The 19,561-nt window shown below is 36.5% G+C and overlaps 1 protein-coding gene across 9 annotated transcripts in view; it reads right to left on the bottom strand.

Annotated features, from left to right (window-relative positions):
* Positions 1-301: 301 nt before the first annotated feature.
* Positions 302-19,561, bottom strand: part of LOC111602952 (tropomyosin-2) — a 28,819-nt gene continuing 9,559 nt past the window's right edge. Inside the window, exons 1-8 of one of the 9 annotated variants that reach the window (XM_023320319.2) lie at positions 17,069-17,821; positions 13,646-13,779; positions 13,354-13,471; positions 8,169-8,239; positions 7,540-7,615; positions 7,322-7,384; positions 5,042-5,111; positions 960-1,850 (exon numbers count right to left, since the gene is read on the bottom strand). In XM_023320319.2, the coding sequence (XP_023176087.1) occupies positions 1,102-1,850; positions 5,042-5,111; positions 7,322-7,384; positions 7,540-7,615; positions 8,169-8,239; positions 13,354-13,471; positions 13,646-13,779; positions 17,069-17,212 (1,425 nt within the window). In that variant the 5' untranslated portion in view covers positions 17,213-17,821 and the 3' untranslated portion in view covers positions 960-1,101. Of the gene's footprint in view, positions 575-959; positions 1,851-2,280; positions 2,916-3,338; positions 4,535-5,041; positions 5,112-6,627; positions 6,691-7,321; positions 7,385-7,539; positions 7,616-8,168; positions 8,240-8,837; positions 8,909-12,032; positions 12,151-13,353; positions 13,472-13,645; positions 13,780-17,068; positions 17,823-19,561 lie in introns of those variants that run through there. The other 8 variants (XM_023320317.2, XM_023320316.2, XM_023320323.2 and 5 more) reach the window with 8 other exon arrangements.

The following is a 19,561-nucleotide window of genomic DNA, read 5'->3' as shown; positions in this document are numbered from 1 at the left end:
TTTTTGTAGCTGGATGACGAAAGGCTCCATTGGACTCCGTTTTGTAAATCTCGTTTGAACTGAATCTGGATTTGTTGCTACGTTAATAGTTATTAAGATCGGCGTATTCCAGTTCCTGGGCAATGGTTTTGTACTTCTCCTTACCTTTGCTCACTTCATCTAAGAAAGCAGCAGTCAAATAATAATAATAATAAAAATAATGGAAAAGACTTGATTATTTTGATATAGTTTTTTAGTTTATTGCATAGATTGTGAATACAAATAATAAATAAATAAAATTGAGTTAAACAAATACACAATGCGATTGTCACATAAATTTAATGAAGGCTTTAAACAAAATCTAAATACATTTACTGTAACTACACAGGCAACAAATGTTTACAGAACGCCTACGAGTATGCTACGAAATACATAAACGATAAATGTGCAGCAAAAATTGTGTAGATAGATTTTGGTGGAGCTCTCGGAGGCGGGCAATGGAGCAGCGCTTATTCCTTGAGGATGAGCTCGACAAAGGCGGTATCGAGATCGTCGCCAATATCCTTGTAACGCTCCTTCTCCAGGACAAGGTCGTCTGTTCATTGTTGACAAATCATAAACGAACACAGGAGAGTAAAGAAAATATATATTGCAATTAATACAAAATGAAAATATAATTAAATTAGGTACACAAATAAATATTGATAAGGCTCCTACAAAACACAGAAAAAACCTTTTTGCATGGAAACATTTAAACTGACACTAAACTCGAATCTGGACAAAAATAAAACCAACTTAATATATTTACCTCTTTTAACAAAAATAAATAAAAAACGACAGCAGTTGCACTGCTTGTCAACAGCAGCGTTCGTGGTCGGTAATGCAGTGCGGCGCTAGCTGTTAAATTCAAAATCAAAATTAAAATGCAACAGGCAAACAAAAACAGCGTAAAAAGTCAGCCAAGCAGTGTTTTCTTTTGTTTTTGCTTTGCTTCGATTAGATTGTTTAATTAATGTGAATAAAACTTTTGTTGTGCATCAAATTATAAATAAAAGCAGGGCAGCAGTTTGTAGCGGTTGTATGTCTTGCGCAGCGGATTGAGGAGGATTTATAATCGGTGATCTAAGCTGGTGGCGCCTCAGCCTCAGCGGCTGGTGCAGCGGCCTCGGCGGCTGGCGCAGCAGCCTCAGCTGCTGGCGGTGCAGCCGCTTCTGCCGCTGGTGCAGCAGCTGCTTCGGCAGCCGGAGCAGCTCCCTCAGCTGCTGGTGCAACAGCGTCAGCTGGTGGCGCTGCACCCTCAGCCGGTGGAGCTGCACCCTCAGCCGCAGGAGCAGCTCCCTCAGCTGGTGGTGCAGCTCCCTCAGCCGGCGGTGCAGCTCCCTCAGCTGGTGGTGCAGCTCCCTCAGCAGGTGCTGCAGCGGCTTCACCCTCTGGAGCTGGTTCTGGCTCAGAGCCGGGTGGTGGTGGCTCATAATTCTTGACGAACGGCACTTCAGCGCCCTCTGGCGGCAGGTCGATCGAGTATTCGAATGGTGGTGGTGGTGGTGGTGGTGGAGTGGGCTCCTTTGGTGGTGGTGTTGGCTCCTTTGCCACTGGCGCACCACCCTCCGCGACAACAACTCCCTCTGCACCCTCCACTCCAGCCGCAGCCGCTGCCGCAGCTGCAGCAGCAGCAGCTTCCGCCTCGGCCGCAGCTCTGGCCTCCTCCATGGCGGCCAGCTCTTCGGGCGTGGGCGTTGGCAGCTTGGGTGTGGGTGGCTTCGGATTGCGCACCGTCCAGAATGGCTCTAAGCCCTTGATCAGATCCAGGAACGCCTCGTCGAGACTGTCACCGATGAGGCAGTAGCGCTCTTTTTCAACGATTAGGTCGTCTGAGATGTTTGGCATGCGATCGCGATGGCAGTGAGCAAGCATTACAAGCAGTCGGGACAGAGATAAAGCAATAGAGAGAGAGAGAGAGAGAGAGAGAGAGGCGTGGAGATAGCAAATATGAAAAGGAAGCATAGACGCAGCTAAGAAAAAAAATATTAAATGTTTTCCTAAGCAGCAGTTTAGTGGGCAAGAGGAGCGGATGGCTGGGCAGGCGGGTGTGCTTGTGAATCAGGATGATGAGCATGCATTTGACGAGGAAAACACAATCCACAATTTGCTTTAGCCATAACGAGATCCTCTTTGATCTATTTCTATTATTTGTTAACTAGTTTATCAAATGAAATCATATTCGATTTTGATTTAAGCAGGCGGCGCTTCCACAGCAGGAGCATCGGCAGCAGGAGCTTCGGCAGCTGGAGCTTCGGCAGCTGGAGCTTCAGCAGCAGGAGCTCCGGCAGCAGGTGCCTCGGCAGCAGGTGCTCCGGCAGCAGGTGCTCCGGCAGCAGCTGCCTCTGCAGGTGGTGCATCTGCAGGTGGTGCATCGGCAGGAGCTGCTTCAGCAGGCGCGCCTTCAACAGGCACGTCATCTACAGGAGCGCCCTCTGCTACTGCTGCGTCTGCAGGAGCTGCTGGTGGAACATCGCCCACTTCGAAATTCTTTACATATGGCACTTCAGCGCCCTCTGGTGGCAGATCAATATTGTAATCAAATGGCGGCGGCGGTGGTGGTGTGGGCTCTTTCACTGGCTCCTGAACAATGGCAGCAGCAGCAGCTGCTGCTTCGGCGGCAACTGTTCCATCGACTGCGATAGCTTCGATTGCTGCACCCTCCCCATCGCCTGCCCCCTCAGCCGCTCCTTCGGCAGCGAGCTTGGCTGCCTTGGCAGCAGCCTCTGCCTCCCGCTGCGCCGCAATGGCGGCGATCTCCTCTTCGGTTAGCTCGGGCGTGGGCGGCTTGGGGTAACGGTCGTTATAGAACGGCGGCATGCCCATAAGCTCGACGAACGTAAAGTCCAAGCTATCATTAATGATTGCATAGTGCTCTTTCTCGTTGATCATATCGTCTGGTGGCGGTGGTTTGGTAATTTAGTTGGTCGGTTCATTTCGGTTAGTTAGATGTTATTAGAATTGAAAAAATATTTTTATTAGTGCAAATATTGGCAGCTCTGGTTATGGCTAGTTAACTCTGGAATCCAAGAAGCCAATTATGTGTGGGTACACAATCTTCACAACAACAGAGACAACAATTGGTTGGAACACTTCGTTCCTGGGTTAGTTAGTACAACAAAACAGTTCGTTTGTCAGGTGTCTTGATTTTTTTTGTTTTTCAGTTACTAAAAAAGTTGCTATATTTTGAAAAATACTTTATTTGTGCAATTGCAGCAGCATGGTATTGTATTTGCATAGTATGTAATATATATGTATGTATATATTAAAAATATAAATAATTTATTTATGTAAATCGTAAATAAATCAATTGTTTTTCATTTAATTTTCGATTCTTTCATTTAATGCCATTTTATGTTAGGTTCATTTTATTTTTAGCTTGCTCTCTTTTTTCTTGAGGCAAGAACACATTTTCATCGAAGATAGATAGAGTTTAAGTTTTAAATAAAATATAGAAAGTTAACAATAGCTGTCTAATCATGAATGCTTGCAATTGGAATGGAGTGCGTGTCATTTTATAGTGTTTTGTCTTTTGTTTGTTTTTGTTTATTTTCTGTGAATTTGTGTCTAAAAAATAGGCGTGGCAACTTATAAGTAAGCAAATATTACACAACGTTTTGCAAACACGATTTGTTTAAATGGTATAAACAAAGTAAATATTAGCATAATTAATACAATAGTTTAGCTGGCGACAAAAATAAAAATACAAAAATACAAATCGAATCTTTCCTTTTCATTTACTTTACACATACATTTGTATAAATAATTACACATAAACTAATTCGCAAGTTGTGTCTTTTGTCATCTATAATTATTAATTACTTCGATCCATATCAAAAGAAAAAGAACAAGATGTAGAAGAGGGCTAACTAAAGCAAATAGAAAGAAAGTTAAAACAAAATATTGCAACAGTGTTGTAAGGCATCGAGGGTTTAAAAGTGCCGCCATTTTTTAATTCTTATGTATTTTGCCATTCCAAATGACTGCGAGCAACCGCATGCCATTCGCAGCGCAACGTGGGCCGGCGGAAAGTCAACAGCTTGCACTGCTTGAAAATCTGAATGTTGAAACTCATAGAAATTTTGGAATGCTCTTAATAGAAGCAGAAGATTTTCTTCTGATTTTTGTATATATTTTTGTTTTTGTTTTTGTTTGTTAAAGTAAGAGTTTTTGTTTCTTTCTTGTCTGCTTTTCTTTGAGTTTACCGCTTAAAATAATTAACGTTTTCATTTAAAAGTTTATCAAAAATTTAACGGCATGGAAGACACTTGGCGTTGTCCTGTGTGCCTTAGTATGGGTATATGTGTGGGTGTGTGTGTGTGTGTGTTTGTTTGTTTGTGTTTTCTATTATAATAATATGGAAAGCGCCAGTTTTCTGTATTGACGTCAAAGCAGGCAGTTTAGTTAATTTACATAAGCTGCAAATTGATTGTTTACATGTTCTGTATGTCATGTAAAGTGGCTTCCATCTCCTCCTGCAGCAGTTTGTTCTTGGCGCGTTCGTTCAACAAGTCGTCTTTTTTGTTTAAACATAACAAAAAATGGGCAAATACGTGGCATGCATATAAAAACAGTAAACATTAGGGCGTTGGCGGTTCAGCAGGCGAGGAGCGTACAAGCGGCACACAAGTTGAAATTTGTTTTTGTTTTTGGTTTTTTTTTCGGTTAAGCACAACAACGAACAAAATCATATGAAAAATAAACATTAAAAAATATTAATAAGCATTAAAATAAAAATAAAAATTCAAAATTAAAATAATAATTGAAAATCTGGACCAACAAAGGGAAATTGAGATTTGGTATAAGGAACTTAATTTTGCACCTACTTAAAAATATATTTAAAAAATAAATATATATATATATTCTATAAAAAAAACTACAACTTTTATATTTGAAATACTGCTACAAATAAAAATATTTAATATAATAATAATAAATTGTACTATTTGAAAATATCTAGAATTCTGAAGTTTTCGCTTTTAAAGTCTTAGAGTTATAAGCAAATATTCTTTAGCAGACATACCTTCGAGCCTGTCGACTTCCTTCTGCAATTTCTGAACGGAACGTTCAGCGAATTCAGCGCGTGCCTCAGCCTTTAAGTGTTGGTAAACAGAAATTGGAAAAATAGAAATATTTTAGTATCAAAAACATTCACATAATTTGCAGAAATGCAGCGTCTACAATCAACCAACATGAACTTTTGCAAGCATTATTCACATTGGTTAACATGCAAATTCTATTCAAACGACAGTGTTGTAAAACACAGTGTTTAAATAGAGCTTGCATTTTTAAGATTATTATACTTAAAAGAAGCTTCCCAAATAATTTGCTACCAAAACCAGCGGGGTAAGTATATTATAATTGATATGAAAACATGATTATTAGTTTAAATATTTTAGATTAAATTAAATTGATGTGAATGTGTATCTATAAGTAATGTTATAAATAAACAAATTGTTGTACGAATAAAAACATTCAAATTAAAATGCATAACAATTAAGAAGATAACACAAGTGATCAAAGGATCACTTAATCCATGTGCTTACATTTTATTTTTATTTTTTGTATATTTATTTAGGGTGTTTTTGGTTTAGACAAAACCTAAATTTGACAAATTAAACAATCATTTTTACGGGAGTGTAGATAATTTAATTTAATTCAACTACAACAATCGCCGTACGACGCTACGCAGTCACTGCATATAAGGAATAATTGCAAATTGGAAATTGGCGCCAATTCGAAATGCTGTTAAAATTATTTCGTTTTCTGTCATCAGCAAAATTTAAATGATTTATTAAAAAAAAAACTCTTTATGCTGCGGCGACTTACAGTTTCTACATTTAATTTGAATTGAATGAGCTCCTGTTCAAAAATTTTTTGATTTTCGCGTGCCTAGACGTCGAGAAATATACAACAAATTTTTGGTATATCAATAACGGTGCTTAGGACATCATCATTAGAATGTGCGGAGTGTGTGTACGTGTGTATGTGTGTGTGTTTGTAATGTGTGCAAGTGCTTTGACAATAAAATATCTACCGAATATTATAGAATTAATTCAATTTTTAAGTCGTTTTGTTTGTTTTGGGTACAGTTGCTAGAACCAAGCAGTAGTTATCCGTAACGTAGCAGTGTTGTAAAACGTCAGTTTCTGACTCATTTGCATTCAATGCACAAAAAGTTGTTTTCAATTTTCAAGTAATGTACACACACACGTCCTATAAAGGGAAATACTTGCCATGATGCACGCTATTGATATACATTTTGGATACTGCTTGAATAGTTTTTCTTTTCTTTTGATTTTGCTTTTGATTCGATTTGTTGTATTCTTTCATAGACGTTTGGGCAATTGCGTTTGTTCTTGCTTTTGTATTTTAGTTTTGGTTATTTTTTATATTAAAAGAAAATATCAAATGTGACGAATATGTACAATTAATTTAAAATTGAGAATAACGATTTGTGCAATTTAATATTTTCTTTTTGATTTTTGTGTTCGTTTTGGAAATAAAGTTAATGCATTTACCAACACCAGAGACCACAAACCGTTTAAAAATATTTGTAAAAATATATATATGTATAGAAATCAATATGGTATAAAACTCGGCATGTACCTCTTTCAAGGAATGATCCAAAACCTTGATTTGCGTTTCAAAGGTTTCCTCTTTTTGTGTGGCCTATTTTTATTTTTATTATTATATATTGTGGTCGTTGGTTTAATTGGTGGAAATTAAATTGTTTTTGGGTTAGGCAAACAGAAATTGCAAATTATTTAGCAAATTATTGATGCATGCAGAGTTTAAGGCGTATCAGGAGTGGGGGCAGCAAGTTTTAAGCCATTTGGGTGTGTTGATCAAAAATCCAGTGCGCAAATCATTTTTGTTTATATAAATCATACAAAATATATTGTCAAAAATAATTATTTGTATTTTGGTTTTGTGTCAGCAACGTTTAAGCGGAGCGTGTTAACAAATATATGAAAATAAAAATAGAAAATAAAATAAGAATTAGTATATAAACCAGAACAAACAAATATTTTTAGGGGCTGATTAAAGGACGAGTTGCACAAGTTGTCGGTAGACATTTTATATGAATGCACACGTGGCCAGTGTTGTGCAACGGCTTATAGAGCCTTCGAGCGGTCCTGTGCGCTCAAATACATAGAAAAAAACACATAAACAACAACAATAATATATAGATATAAAGATATCGCTGGTTGGTTTTGATTGCATTTTCCACAGCTCTGGGAAACTCCTTTCGAAAATTTCGTATGCAAGCAGATTTTTTTTTTGCTTTTGTTGTATCTACCTCCTTTAGACGAGTGTTCAGGGTCTTGATTTGGTTCTTGTACTCTTCCTCACGTTGGTTGGCCTATTTATTGTTGTTGTTGTAGTTGTTGGTTATGGGGTGTGGGATTTACATATTTAATATTGTAAAATATAAAAATTTATTTTTTTGATGAACAAAAATAGATTGTTTCGATCATGGACAATCATATCGACTGTTTTGTAACATTTCATACTGACCTTCTCCTCAGAGACCTCAAGGGATTTCAAGTTGTTGCCCACAACGCGCAGCTCCTCCTCAAGCTCCACAATTTTGCTACACATCGGAAAGTAAAGCACAAATTAGTTAACAAGTTTTACACAAATTGTGTTCAATTGGATTTACGATGGCAAAAAAAAAACAAAAACAAAAAGCGCATCTCATGCGGTAATTAAATTAAGTTTTGTGCGTTTTTTTATCACCAACGCCAAAAAAAAAAACGTTGACACTTTACTTTCAAAATTTTGGCACTGGAGGCGACAGAAGTGCCAAAAAAAAGAGAGAAAAAATAAATGAAAACAGAAAGAAAGAAACTAAATCATGACTGGCCAAACCAGACGAAGGTCTCTGCATAGCAGTCTTTTAAATAAATAAAATATAATAATAACAGCAATTGTTGTTGGAGACGACATTTCACTGAAACGATTTCACTTTTCTAAGATTTGTATTTTTAGTTGAATTCTTTCGTCTGCCTCAGAGCCATATTTATAAATTTATATTTCTGTATTGTTTCTAATAGTGTCAACATAGTCGATACTTTTGGGGTGGCGATTGAATTGCGTAATCTGGAGTGCAGTTAGTATTTAAAGACAGATAAAGCAGGACAAACCTTTCACTAAGCTCAACTTTTTCCTCGGAACGTTCCAGATCCTGTTCCATGAGCACTAATTTTCTGGCCACCTTCACAAATGAGGGCGATCAGATAGGCAGCAGGTGAGCAGGCATTAACAGGCAGGCGGGCATATTAAACAGAGCACAGACATAACAACACGTAACGCGTTTTATGGTTAAGCATTGAGTACATAAAAAGGTCATTTTTTTCAAATTAGTTCAATTGATGTTTTTGTAATTGCATTTTGGCCGAAAATGTGAATATGTTGTGCATTATGTGAGAGCATGAAGTGGTATGCTTCTACATTAACTAAAAAACATGCGTCTTAAATACACACAACATTCGTTCAATTTTAACCAGATATTCACATTTTTTGCCGATTTCAAAATATTTATATATATAATGCCAAGCTAGCTAGCTAAACAAAATAAAGGAATAGATAAAATAAAACATCAACTATAAACTATGCAAAAGAATTGGGTTAGGTTGCGTTGATATCTGTATTTAAAATAGGTAAGAACTGTTAGTTAACAGCGCTGCAAAGAACACACTTACATAACTATGGCCACACTGTTTCGTTTGTTTTTTTAGGCACAACAAAAAGAGTTTTTAAGCATTTTGGCGCAACATTTAACTCATATTTAAAACAAATGTTTTTCAACGTACTTTTCACCCTGTTCGGCACGTTCTTCGGCACGCTCCAAATCGGCTTCAACCATGGCCAATTTACGGGCAACCTTTCATTTATATTTTTATATATAGTGTATATATATATTGTTGATATTTGTACATAATTTTACAATCGTCATCGTTCATCAAATATACACAAAGAACATAGAAAATGTGTTAAATTTCATGTATATATATCTAACACTAATTCAGTTAGTATTAACAATCGGATTGATGAAATTTACAGTTTATGGTTTTTTTTTATTAGTCTTAGACAAAAGGTTAATATGTTATGATTTCATTTATTATGTGTTTTATGTGTTTTATTGTAGTTTTTTGTTGGATGACAATTTGTGCTCATATCGTTGCTTCCCAGACTTTTCAGCTTTAGTTCAATTGATAATGTACTCAAATTTATGTACTTAAAAATAGTTTTATATTTAAAAACGAACAGAATGAATTATGCTTTCTTTTTGCTTCAGTTGTACATTATAAAAGCAGAGGAATTGTGCTACCTATGTAAAGATTATTCTACTTCCTGTTCTTTTTTAACAGGAAATTAAATTCATTTTCTTGATTTGTATTAAAAAAAACTTTGGATTGGAAGAAATCTGATGGTTCTCTCAAAATTCTTGTTAGTTACTAAACGGAAACGAAAAAGATTTCCTACATATTTGGCTTGGCCATTAAAAATTTGTGACTAACAAATGAAATTTAGATTACAAATTAATAAGCCGATAATGAAATGAATATGTTTCGCCAAAAAATCGAGCCTGTTGAGGAAATTGAGTTTGCCAATTTGGTAGACAGAAGTCGCAGCTGTAGGCACCATGAATTTTGATATGCGAACAGCGCTACTTCTATGGATGTCAATTATAGGCTGACCAAGTCTGACTTTCCTGTGCACGCTCACAAATATTTAAAACTAATGCATCATTAACGTTTCATTCCAAATATTCGGCATATTTTAAAAGCATGCCAAAAGGCAACAAGCATTGAAATGCCCAGAATATGCAACTCCCCTTCTAGCTTGAAGAGAGTCGGATACGCATACGCATGGCCAGCTAAAGTGGGTGTGAGTCATAGTCCCATGAAGAGCGGGGGTTTTACAAACACACACACAGACCTTTGCACAGATACGTCTGCATATGCCAGAGCGGTGCGTGGCTTACACACTCTTGAGTACACATACAAACATATGCTTATATGTGTAGGTGAGACTCTTGGGTCAACTAAATTTTTGATTCATCATCGAAGCGTTTGGCAACACTCTTTTCTTTCATTTTTTTTTTGCAGCTGCTTATGTCATGAGCCGAAGAGCGCTAAATATACAAATTAACGGGGCATGATGGTATAAGTTTCATACGAAGTTTCCCGTTTCGCTTATCAGTCAACGTTTTCTTGGTTTCCTTTCCTTTGCTTTCCGTTTCACAGTTTCTGTTTCTGCGAAACAAATGTATATATGGATTGATAGATAGGCGGTATGCAGTCAGTCGGTGGGTTGCTTATCGTATTTTTTGTAGTTTATCAATTTAGCCTGCTTTATTTAGCTGATTCGATTGACGTACGAAACACGTAGGCAGCAAGCAAAATCATATGTGCTAACACAATAAATTAATGTTGCGGCTTATACTAAATCGTGTCCAGCAAAAAGCCAGTCGAGCTAGTCCATGTTACGTCTGCATCTAATAGATCAGACAAAAACTGTATTGCCAAAATCAATAGAGAATGATTTAATAGTACGTTGAGTCTGCAGATAAATGTTATATCAGCTATATATAACATAGCCCTTTCCAAGGTAGGTATCGATCAGTTGAAAATCCTATTAGACTGTGATATAATAATATACTATTTGATATTATCATATTAATATATATCCATCACAAGAAATTCTCATTAAATAATCTCTAAATAATTATCTTCTTTTGCTACATCATTTTCCATCCATTTTGACTGTAGATGTTTGACAGATAAACTAACTATACATTGTAATTGGACGGTGCTCCTAACTGTTCGTTCTTTATAATGTACAACGGCCTCAAGATGAAAGCAACAAATTTCTGCGCAATTAAATATATATATATATATTGTCTAGATATAGATCATTTTTATTGTTGTTAACTTTATTGCAAAAATGTTATAATTCGTTTAAATTTAATAAGTGTTACATATCAAGTTTATATGCATTAGCTGTGAACTAATTGTTTTTTTTTTAGAATCTGCTTACGCTTTACACATTTGCATTTTACATTTTACATTTTACATTTTGCATTTGTTTATAATTTTTACATAAAATATTCCAAAATAAACCCAACTAAATTTGTACAATAAGATATACAATAGAATAGAAAAAAGTATTTATATAGAGTTAATATTTTTTAAAGGGCCAATAAAAACGATTTGCTTTTCCTTTAAGTTGGGATATGATTTATATATGTATATAGATATCAATTGTTATTTTATTGCTTGCGAGCACATCATGAGTACATCAACAATTTTTTTTAATCGCTTAATCAGTTACATTTAGATTTTTTTTTAACAAGACTTTGTTCAGACGTTATATTCCAAGAAAAATTATATTCAATATATATATATTTATATATATATACACAAATAGAATGGATCAACTTATACAGCAGCTAATTTCTTTTATATGTCATATATATTTATATATATATATATATATATATATATATATTAGAAGTTTATCTTCCAACGGGCGGCTAAGGCAGCGGCATGCCAGCATTTATTTTTATTGCTTTAGCTGCACTATTATCATCATCAACATAATCATCATCAATATTCATTATCATCATCATTAGCATTGATTTTTAGCACAAATTTTCCAATATCAGCACCAATATTTGCCTTCACTGATTCCTGTGCCAAAATTTCATTGCAGGCTCAATAAAGGCCAAAATCGAAATAGAAGAAAACTTAATTTGTTTGGCAAAGAAATCAGTGGACGGATCAAGTATCATTAGTTTTATGGGCATTATTGTTGTGTTCGCTGTGTGGAGTTGTGGAGGACAAAGTTGAAGTTTCACCAACAGCAGCAGCAGTACTATTTGCATTGTTATTGTTGTTGTTGGTTATTGTTGTGTTTGTTTTTTGATTTGGGTGACATGGTTTACTGTTACTGTTACTGTTGTTATTATTGCTTAAATTAATTAAATTGGTATTTAGCTGCACCTCATCGTATTTCTTGTCAGCCTCCTCAGCAAGGAAACGCGCTTCCTTCAACTGATTCTCAAGAGCGTCCATGCGTTCTTCATCGGCAAGGGCGCGATTCTCAAGAATCTTGCGAGCACTATATATATTCACATATATAGTGAATATATACATCAGTATATAATAAATTATAGGATGACCACGTTGCGACCATGCCCATAGAAGACAGTGACCAAGTTGTTATATCGATGATTTGTCGTTGCGTACAGCCCCAAAATTGAATGAATCATTCGACGTCATCGCATCCACATCGGTGTAGAAAGTGTAGTTGTTGTTGTTGTCGAGTTGTTGGAGAATATGACAAACACATGGATGCGCATTGGTACACACAGGTAGACACAATTTCGAACATAAATTATGTTGAAAGATTAAGTTTTGATTCGGTTTTTTTTTTTGTTTTAGGAGTTCCATAGTACATATCAAGATTTAGAGAATTTTGCAAAAAGAAACAAGAATTTGTTGTTGCTGGTTGAGTTTTACAGTTCAGTCAATATAAAAAAGATACAAATAGTTACGAATAGCTGAAACAGTGCTTTGTGTACTTCTTTAAATTTATTTTACTTCAAGCTCAACAGTTGAACTATTTTGAAGAGTTTGTTATATTGTGTAGAGTTTTTTCCTTATGAAATTACTTTTAGTATTTTCTTTTGTGAAATATTTTACATAAATATGTTTTACAGTTGCTGTTTTACTAATTAAATGCAGCTTGAAGCGTTTCTTGGGGCAAGTGTATAAATTCAAATCTATTTTCTCTATTCAGACACAGATTCAAGACACAAAGCAATGTTTGAGCTTCTTTTTCACATACAGACAAATGTTGTTAACATAGATATTTAAACAGCGATTTACTAAGGCACTACTATAAGCTAGACACATGCCATATTTATATAACAATGTGTATATACGTAAAACTTTATTAATATATATACAATATATATATTCCACTGGATCCACGTTGTTCTTGATTACGATGTTGTTGTTCCTGTTGGCTGCGGTCGACGTTGAGCTTAAGAGCTAAATGCTGTTTACAAGTGATTAAGAGTTCTTAAATATACCCTATAATTATTTCATATATATGTTTAGAGTTTGTAAGAGAGCGCAGTATATATAACCCATAACCTAATTAGTAACGGTAATTTCGACGCACCTAACCTCAAAACCAGAACAAAAAGTAAAACAAATAGAAAAGAAAACGACGAGAAGATAACCCTATTAACCCTAATTCCCTAAACGTATATTTTTTTTTTTTCAAAGTTGAGTTCAAAGCAATAGATAACTATACCTCTTCATATTTCTTATCAGCTTCTTCTGCAATTAATTTTGCTTGCGCTAATTGGTTCTCCAATAGAGCTACTTTGTCATCTTCCATATTTGTGCGATTTTCAAGCGCTTTTCGTATCCTAAATTTCAAAAGCAATTATAAAGAAGCATTTTAAATATACATATACCGTAGATAGAACTTGAGCTGGATACTTAAGTTGCTTATATATGCTGTAGACTTATTATAAATGTATACAGTTTCACATTAAGAATAACAAAAGGGATCAAACATAATAAAAAAATTTTGTACTAACCGTTCGCTCTCATCGGCGGCCTGAGAGGCTTCCGACAGCTTGGCTGTGGCGGAACCCAGACGCTCCTCAGAGCGTTCCAAGTCTTCTTCGAGCAGTTGAATGCGACGGTTCAATGCAGCGACCTCAGATTCGGCCTATAAAATAGATATTCGATGTTCGAACGAACAAAACAATATAGCAAACGTACGAATGCTTAAAAATATACTATTATTCTAACTTAAAGTCTTACGATCTAAAGCAAAAAATACACCGATATAACGTTATATATAAACTGTGCTACTTTTGGTATAAATAAAATAATCTGAATTTTTTCCTAATTTTTGCGCTCTCTCATAACAAATATAACCTTAAACTTCTTATTAACCAAATTGAACTATTTGCGACCGCAGCTTATGTTCCATCTGAAATTAGAGATTTCTTCTTTGCGTTTTCTTCCACCTTTTTGTCGCTCCATCCGTCTCAGTAAGTATCAGCACAAGCTTCAGCATTTTGGCACATTAACTAACAAGGTCGCCGTTGCCGGCGTCAACGCCCCAAAGCTACCAACAAAATGTTTGTTTGCGTGTGCAATCGATTACAGTTCAACAGCACGAAGCCTGTCAAAGTTCTGTCAAAGTTCTGGACAATTATTAGGGGTATCCACATATTGATTACACTTGTATCAAGTTGCCAGCCCAGAAAAATAGGCAACAGCTAATCAAGCCACGCACACATAGTATGACGTCAACACTTTGTGAAACAACCTTGTCAAAAATTGTAATTTCAATCTTTAGCGGCCAGTTTTTCCCACCAACAGTATTTTCCAAAAACAGAAAACGAAGCATTAAGCATATACCCATTAAAGAACGGAAAATAGTTGACATTGACACCGTCGCATGTGATTGCCTTTTATAGAATACGAGAAAGAGAGAAAGAGAGCGAGTGGGATGGGTAGATAAATGTTGAAAACACAAATGAATTAAATGTTTCTGCAGCTTAGCTCAGCTCAGCTCAGCACACGCCCAAAAATGGTTAAAAACGGCTTTGACCAAAAGCGGCCACAATTGGACAAGGCAGTCCAGATCCAGTCGACACGGGATGATTATATTCGTGATTTTGCAGTACGCTGCAATGCACAAACACAAACACATACATAGCATTGAGTTGTATGGGTGACGCTTAGAACGATACGGACGCGCGTCGTAAAAGTATCGTGTGATTATGAATTGGAACCAAAACCAACCGCGCCGCCGCTTTAGCTTACGTCATCGTCCAAACAGTCGATAGACAGGCAGCATACAAAACACACACATACAGAGACATGTGTGTGTAGCGTAAATTTAACGATAAAAAATCGTATAGGGGCAAACAGCGAAGCTTTCCAAAACACATACGAAAGTCACACAACAAAACCGTTGATGAAGCAACAGCAAAAAAAATGCCAAAAAAAAAAAGAAAAATACTCAGCTTGAGTTTCGTTTCGTTTAAAAATAGCGGGAGTCGCGTACGTTAAATGTGTGCGACAGAGATGGACCTAAGCAAATTTCTGGTCTCTGCTTTGAACTCATTAACAAAACGTATTGAAGATTAAACGCCTTTTTTTAGCGCAACTCGAAAAGAAATGCAAAGCTAAACAGAACTGGTTTCGGGGTGGGGTGAGGCAAAAATTGCCGGCAAAACGCACAATAAAAAAAAAAACAAATAATAAAAGACATGAGTATGCAAAAGCTGCATAGCAGAGAAATTAAATAAAAAAAAGTTTTGACGGCTTAGTCACACACACCTTGAATTTTTTATTTGACTTGAATTGCTGTGGCAACGAAACAAAAAAAAATTATACCAACAACAATAAAGGAAAGACTACGTTCGAGTGCGTAGGGTGTGTTTAAATGTTATATATGATGCATTTTTAATTATGAACCCGAAAATAAGCCATAAAAATGTAAGCAGACCACTTCCACCTTGTAAAGCGTAAAAGTAGCGATCTCTCAAGCATAAAATACACTAAAGTTGTACAGCATTTAGCTACTGTCATGTATGTATGCATGTTGTAAACTCACACTGTCTGACAGTTCACGAAATTACGAAATATAATAGAAGAGGGAGAGAGAGAATCTGTCCAAAAGCAACAAATCTAAACCAATTTGTCACAATTGAAATTATCAGTACTCAATTTCATAAACAGCAAAAAGGAAGAGAGTGCGTGGAGGGGAGAGAGAGAATGAATGCTGTGGGGCCACGAAAATGACATTGAAAGCATAGTCTAAAAAAGTAAAACAACAAAACACATTATGCTTTGTTTTGGCTTTTGTGTAACTGGCAGGCGAAGGGGTCTGAACTAAACGTCAATCACTTGACAAAAGCGTGGAAAAATGAGCGCAAAATCTATCAACTAACGGCGCATAGATGACAAACAAAATGAGCTACAAAACAGGAATGAGAATGTTCAAAATTAAACTAATTTTGAATTTGGGGAGTGCCGTTACAGCTTTGCAATTATTTAACAATAAAATATCGAAGGACCATACCAAACCACTTCAAACTTCTTCGTAAAAAATGACGTCAACCACTTTGTCATTGCAGGGCAGCGTATGAAACCACTACAGACACACACAAATATATTAATATACACACATGTCACATCATTTGTATATATAAATTTATAGGCCCTTGCTTGCGCAATTGTCTAATTAAAATTGAATTAAGTGCACATTAAGCTTGCGCCAAAAAAATAATAGCACACACACATGGCTTAAAATCATAATTGATCGAATTTAGAAAACCGCTAACTAAACGCAATGGCTTTGAACTGAATAGAGTAGCCAGTTTCAGTTCTTTTCTTTCTTTTCTTGTGTTTTCACTCTATAGATTGCTCTTTCTTCTGATATGCTAATGTAATGCTGTATGTTTGTGCCCCATTTTTCGATAAGACAGCGAGCATAGATTTTGAAAGGTGAATGAATTTTGATCATTCAAATCACAATAGTTTAGAATGTACGAAATATCAAAAGTGATCAAATTAAACAGAAGCACCCTGTGTGTACATATGTATATAACAAATTGAAATTCATAATAACAAAAGATAGTCTAATAAAAAAGACAGGAAAACCATGGAGGAACAAAACAACACAAATGAAAGATAGAGAGAGGGAGCGAGAGAGCAACTGAGAGAGTACAAGAGCGCGCAAAGAGTGAGAGCGTATTTTTCTGTGACAGTCTGTCAGTGAACTTGCATTAGTGTTTGTATTTGTATGTCATTCACAGTATCTGTGTACTTGAGCATGTATTTGCATTGAAAACGTTGGCACTGCTCAGAACGAAGAAATGCTTGCGCTGGACTAATCGCGAGCGCTGGTTCAGTTCTCATGTAAAATGTTTATACCAAAAGTAGCAGCAAGTAGATGTATATTGTTTTCAACTGAATTGTTATGTCCTGATGCTTACTTCTTCACGTCGGACAACTTCAAGCTGCAGGCGCTTGTGAAATTCCTCGCATTCATCTTTATACTTTTCCATTTCTTCTTTGGTCTGACGCATTTTCTTCTTGAGTACATCCAAAAGTGTACCTTGTGGAATGCTGGTCGTCATTTTTGTGCTTGTTTTTTGGACTTGTGGTGGTTTGTGGTAAGTGTTTACAGTTGGACTTTACGTTGGTGGGCAGAGACTGTTGAGAAATCGCTTTTTAGCCGGTTTCTTGGCGATTCGCGATTGGCAGTTGACACTGAAGCACACTTGTATTGGCTTTTGCCTGTTATTTTGTATTTATTAAAAATACAAATTTCTTTCGATATGGCAGCACCAGAATATATTTAATTTATAAACTGTGAAACACCAACACACGCACGTAATAGAACGAACGACCGAACGAAGCGACGACACAGACAAGAGTATGCGCTAACCACCGGTTTTTTTCTTCTTTCTTCTACTACTTTTTCTTCTTCTTTTACTGGTTTGCTTCGTAGCTTCTGCTGCTGTCGTATTTTTTCCTTTTGGATTTTGTGTGTAGGGTCGATTAGATTCGAGCACACTTTTTACACATTTATAGTTAAAGTATAACCTTATGTTATAACAATATTAATATTAATACTTAATAGCAGTAAGCTGCACAGAAACTACACACACACGGAGAAACGAAGACGATAAAACGACGCGATTCTGCGACTGGCATTTGTGAGTACGTAACTGGAAATGAACCGCTGAAACACTTTGCATGCTCATGTCTACAAAGTGGCGGTGGTGGTTTCTACGTTGTGTGAAAGAGACAACTGCTGTATGTGTGTGTGCGACTTTCCAGTCTGGCAGCGCCTCGCCTATGTGTCGTGTCGTGTCGTTCATATGTACATGTGTGTGAGTGCGAGTGCGCTAACCAGTGTGTATATGCGGCTTTCCCGCTGGAAAACCTGTTAAAGCCGCTAAAAATTCAGTCTACATGTTTGTTGTTGTTTGCATTAATTAGTGAAGAAATATTTGAGATTTTTGTCTTATTTTTCCAATACAATTAATATTATGCAAAATTGCGAGCAAAAACGACGACTGGCCAATTGCCCATATACCAGTAGGAATGAGTAAGCGACCTGTCATCAAAAATATAATGTTTGCGTGTGTGTGAGTGAGTGTTTCTGAATCCTCCGCACTCACCACCTACCCCTGGCAACAAACAAGATAATTGTATAATACAGCATATAATGCCGGTGCTCTATCAGGCTTATCAACACGCAAGCAGGAGCGGCACAAATGACTAATCAGTCGTCGCTGCGACACTGTAGTGTAGTGTTCGTAGCAGGTTGTAGTTGTTGTTGCTGTGCGTTCGCATGTGGTCCTAGTCAGTGACAGTTGACGATTGTACAAAGCTCGATACCGATAACGATAGGCAGCGGGAGGGCGCGCGCTAGCAACAAGTGGAGAAGCGATTTGTATTTGGCAAATGACATAATTGTTGATAATACAAACGACGACTGCCAATGGTCAATTTCAATTAAAATAAGCACGCCTGCCCATTTTTGGCAAGTGTGCGGCATTGAAAAGAAATTAAAAGTAAACGTCAGTGCCACATAAATGTGCACACTACCAAAGTGGGGTGTACACACACACACGTATAACGAAGGTCATTGGCGTTTTGCAGCGGTTATGAGAACACGTAGAAAACTGAGAATACGTTTAATTTAATATAAATAATAATTGGCGAGCCAAGTTTGAAAATAAATACGTTTTTGGCTACAAAATGTATTCGTATAATTTTATATTTTTTTTAGCTGCTGTAAATCAACTGTTGCTTTTTATGGAGTTCCACAACTAAAATAACTCTGTGTCTGTGCGGGTGTGCATAAACACAGATAATTGTAGCAGTTGTAACATTTGGTCTGTTTTTTTATCTGCTACCTTTTTGGGAGAGTGGTAGAATGAGTGACACCCACACTTCGAGAGTTAGTGCAACAGGTGCTCACGAGTTTACCGTTAACCGGTCAAACAATGTACCAAATACTGAGAGCACAATTGCGTAACTGATTAAACAATTGCTTGCAATTAAGTAAATAAAAATGTTTCTGTTTTAGCTAGATAAACAGTTGAAATAGTTTTGCGCTGAGTAATAAGAAAGCAAATGTGCGTACGTGTTTGTGTGTGTGCGAGTGAGTATAAAGAAAAACCTTCACGACAGTTGGTAAGTGATTAACCCGTAGAATGTGCATATGTATGTATGCGTAAACGGGGTCAAGATTTCACAAAAGTTGCGAACAATTGCAATGACATACGACTCGGCGGGCCAGTGAAGGGTTAAAGCAGAAAAAGAATTCGGCGAGTGACGAAGAAAGCAAAACGAAGACGGCGACGTAATCGCTTTGCAATGCACACATATACACATATTACACATGTGTGTATGTGCCGAAAAGAGAACAAAAAGAACAAATTTGGAGCATTCATAGATAGAATAGACAAAAA

The sequence above is a fragment of the Drosophila hydei genome, unplaced genomic scaffold (assembly GCF_003285905.1).
Source record: "Drosophila hydei strain 15085-1641.00,03,60 unplaced genomic scaffold, DhydRS2 tig00000063-arrow-pilon, whole genome shotgun sequence".
NCBI lineage: Eukaryota > Metazoa > Arthropoda > Insecta > Diptera > Drosophilidae > Drosophila > Drosophila hydei.
Note: the sequence above shows the minus strand (reverse complement) of the source record. Positions and strands in the feature narration are given on the sequence as shown.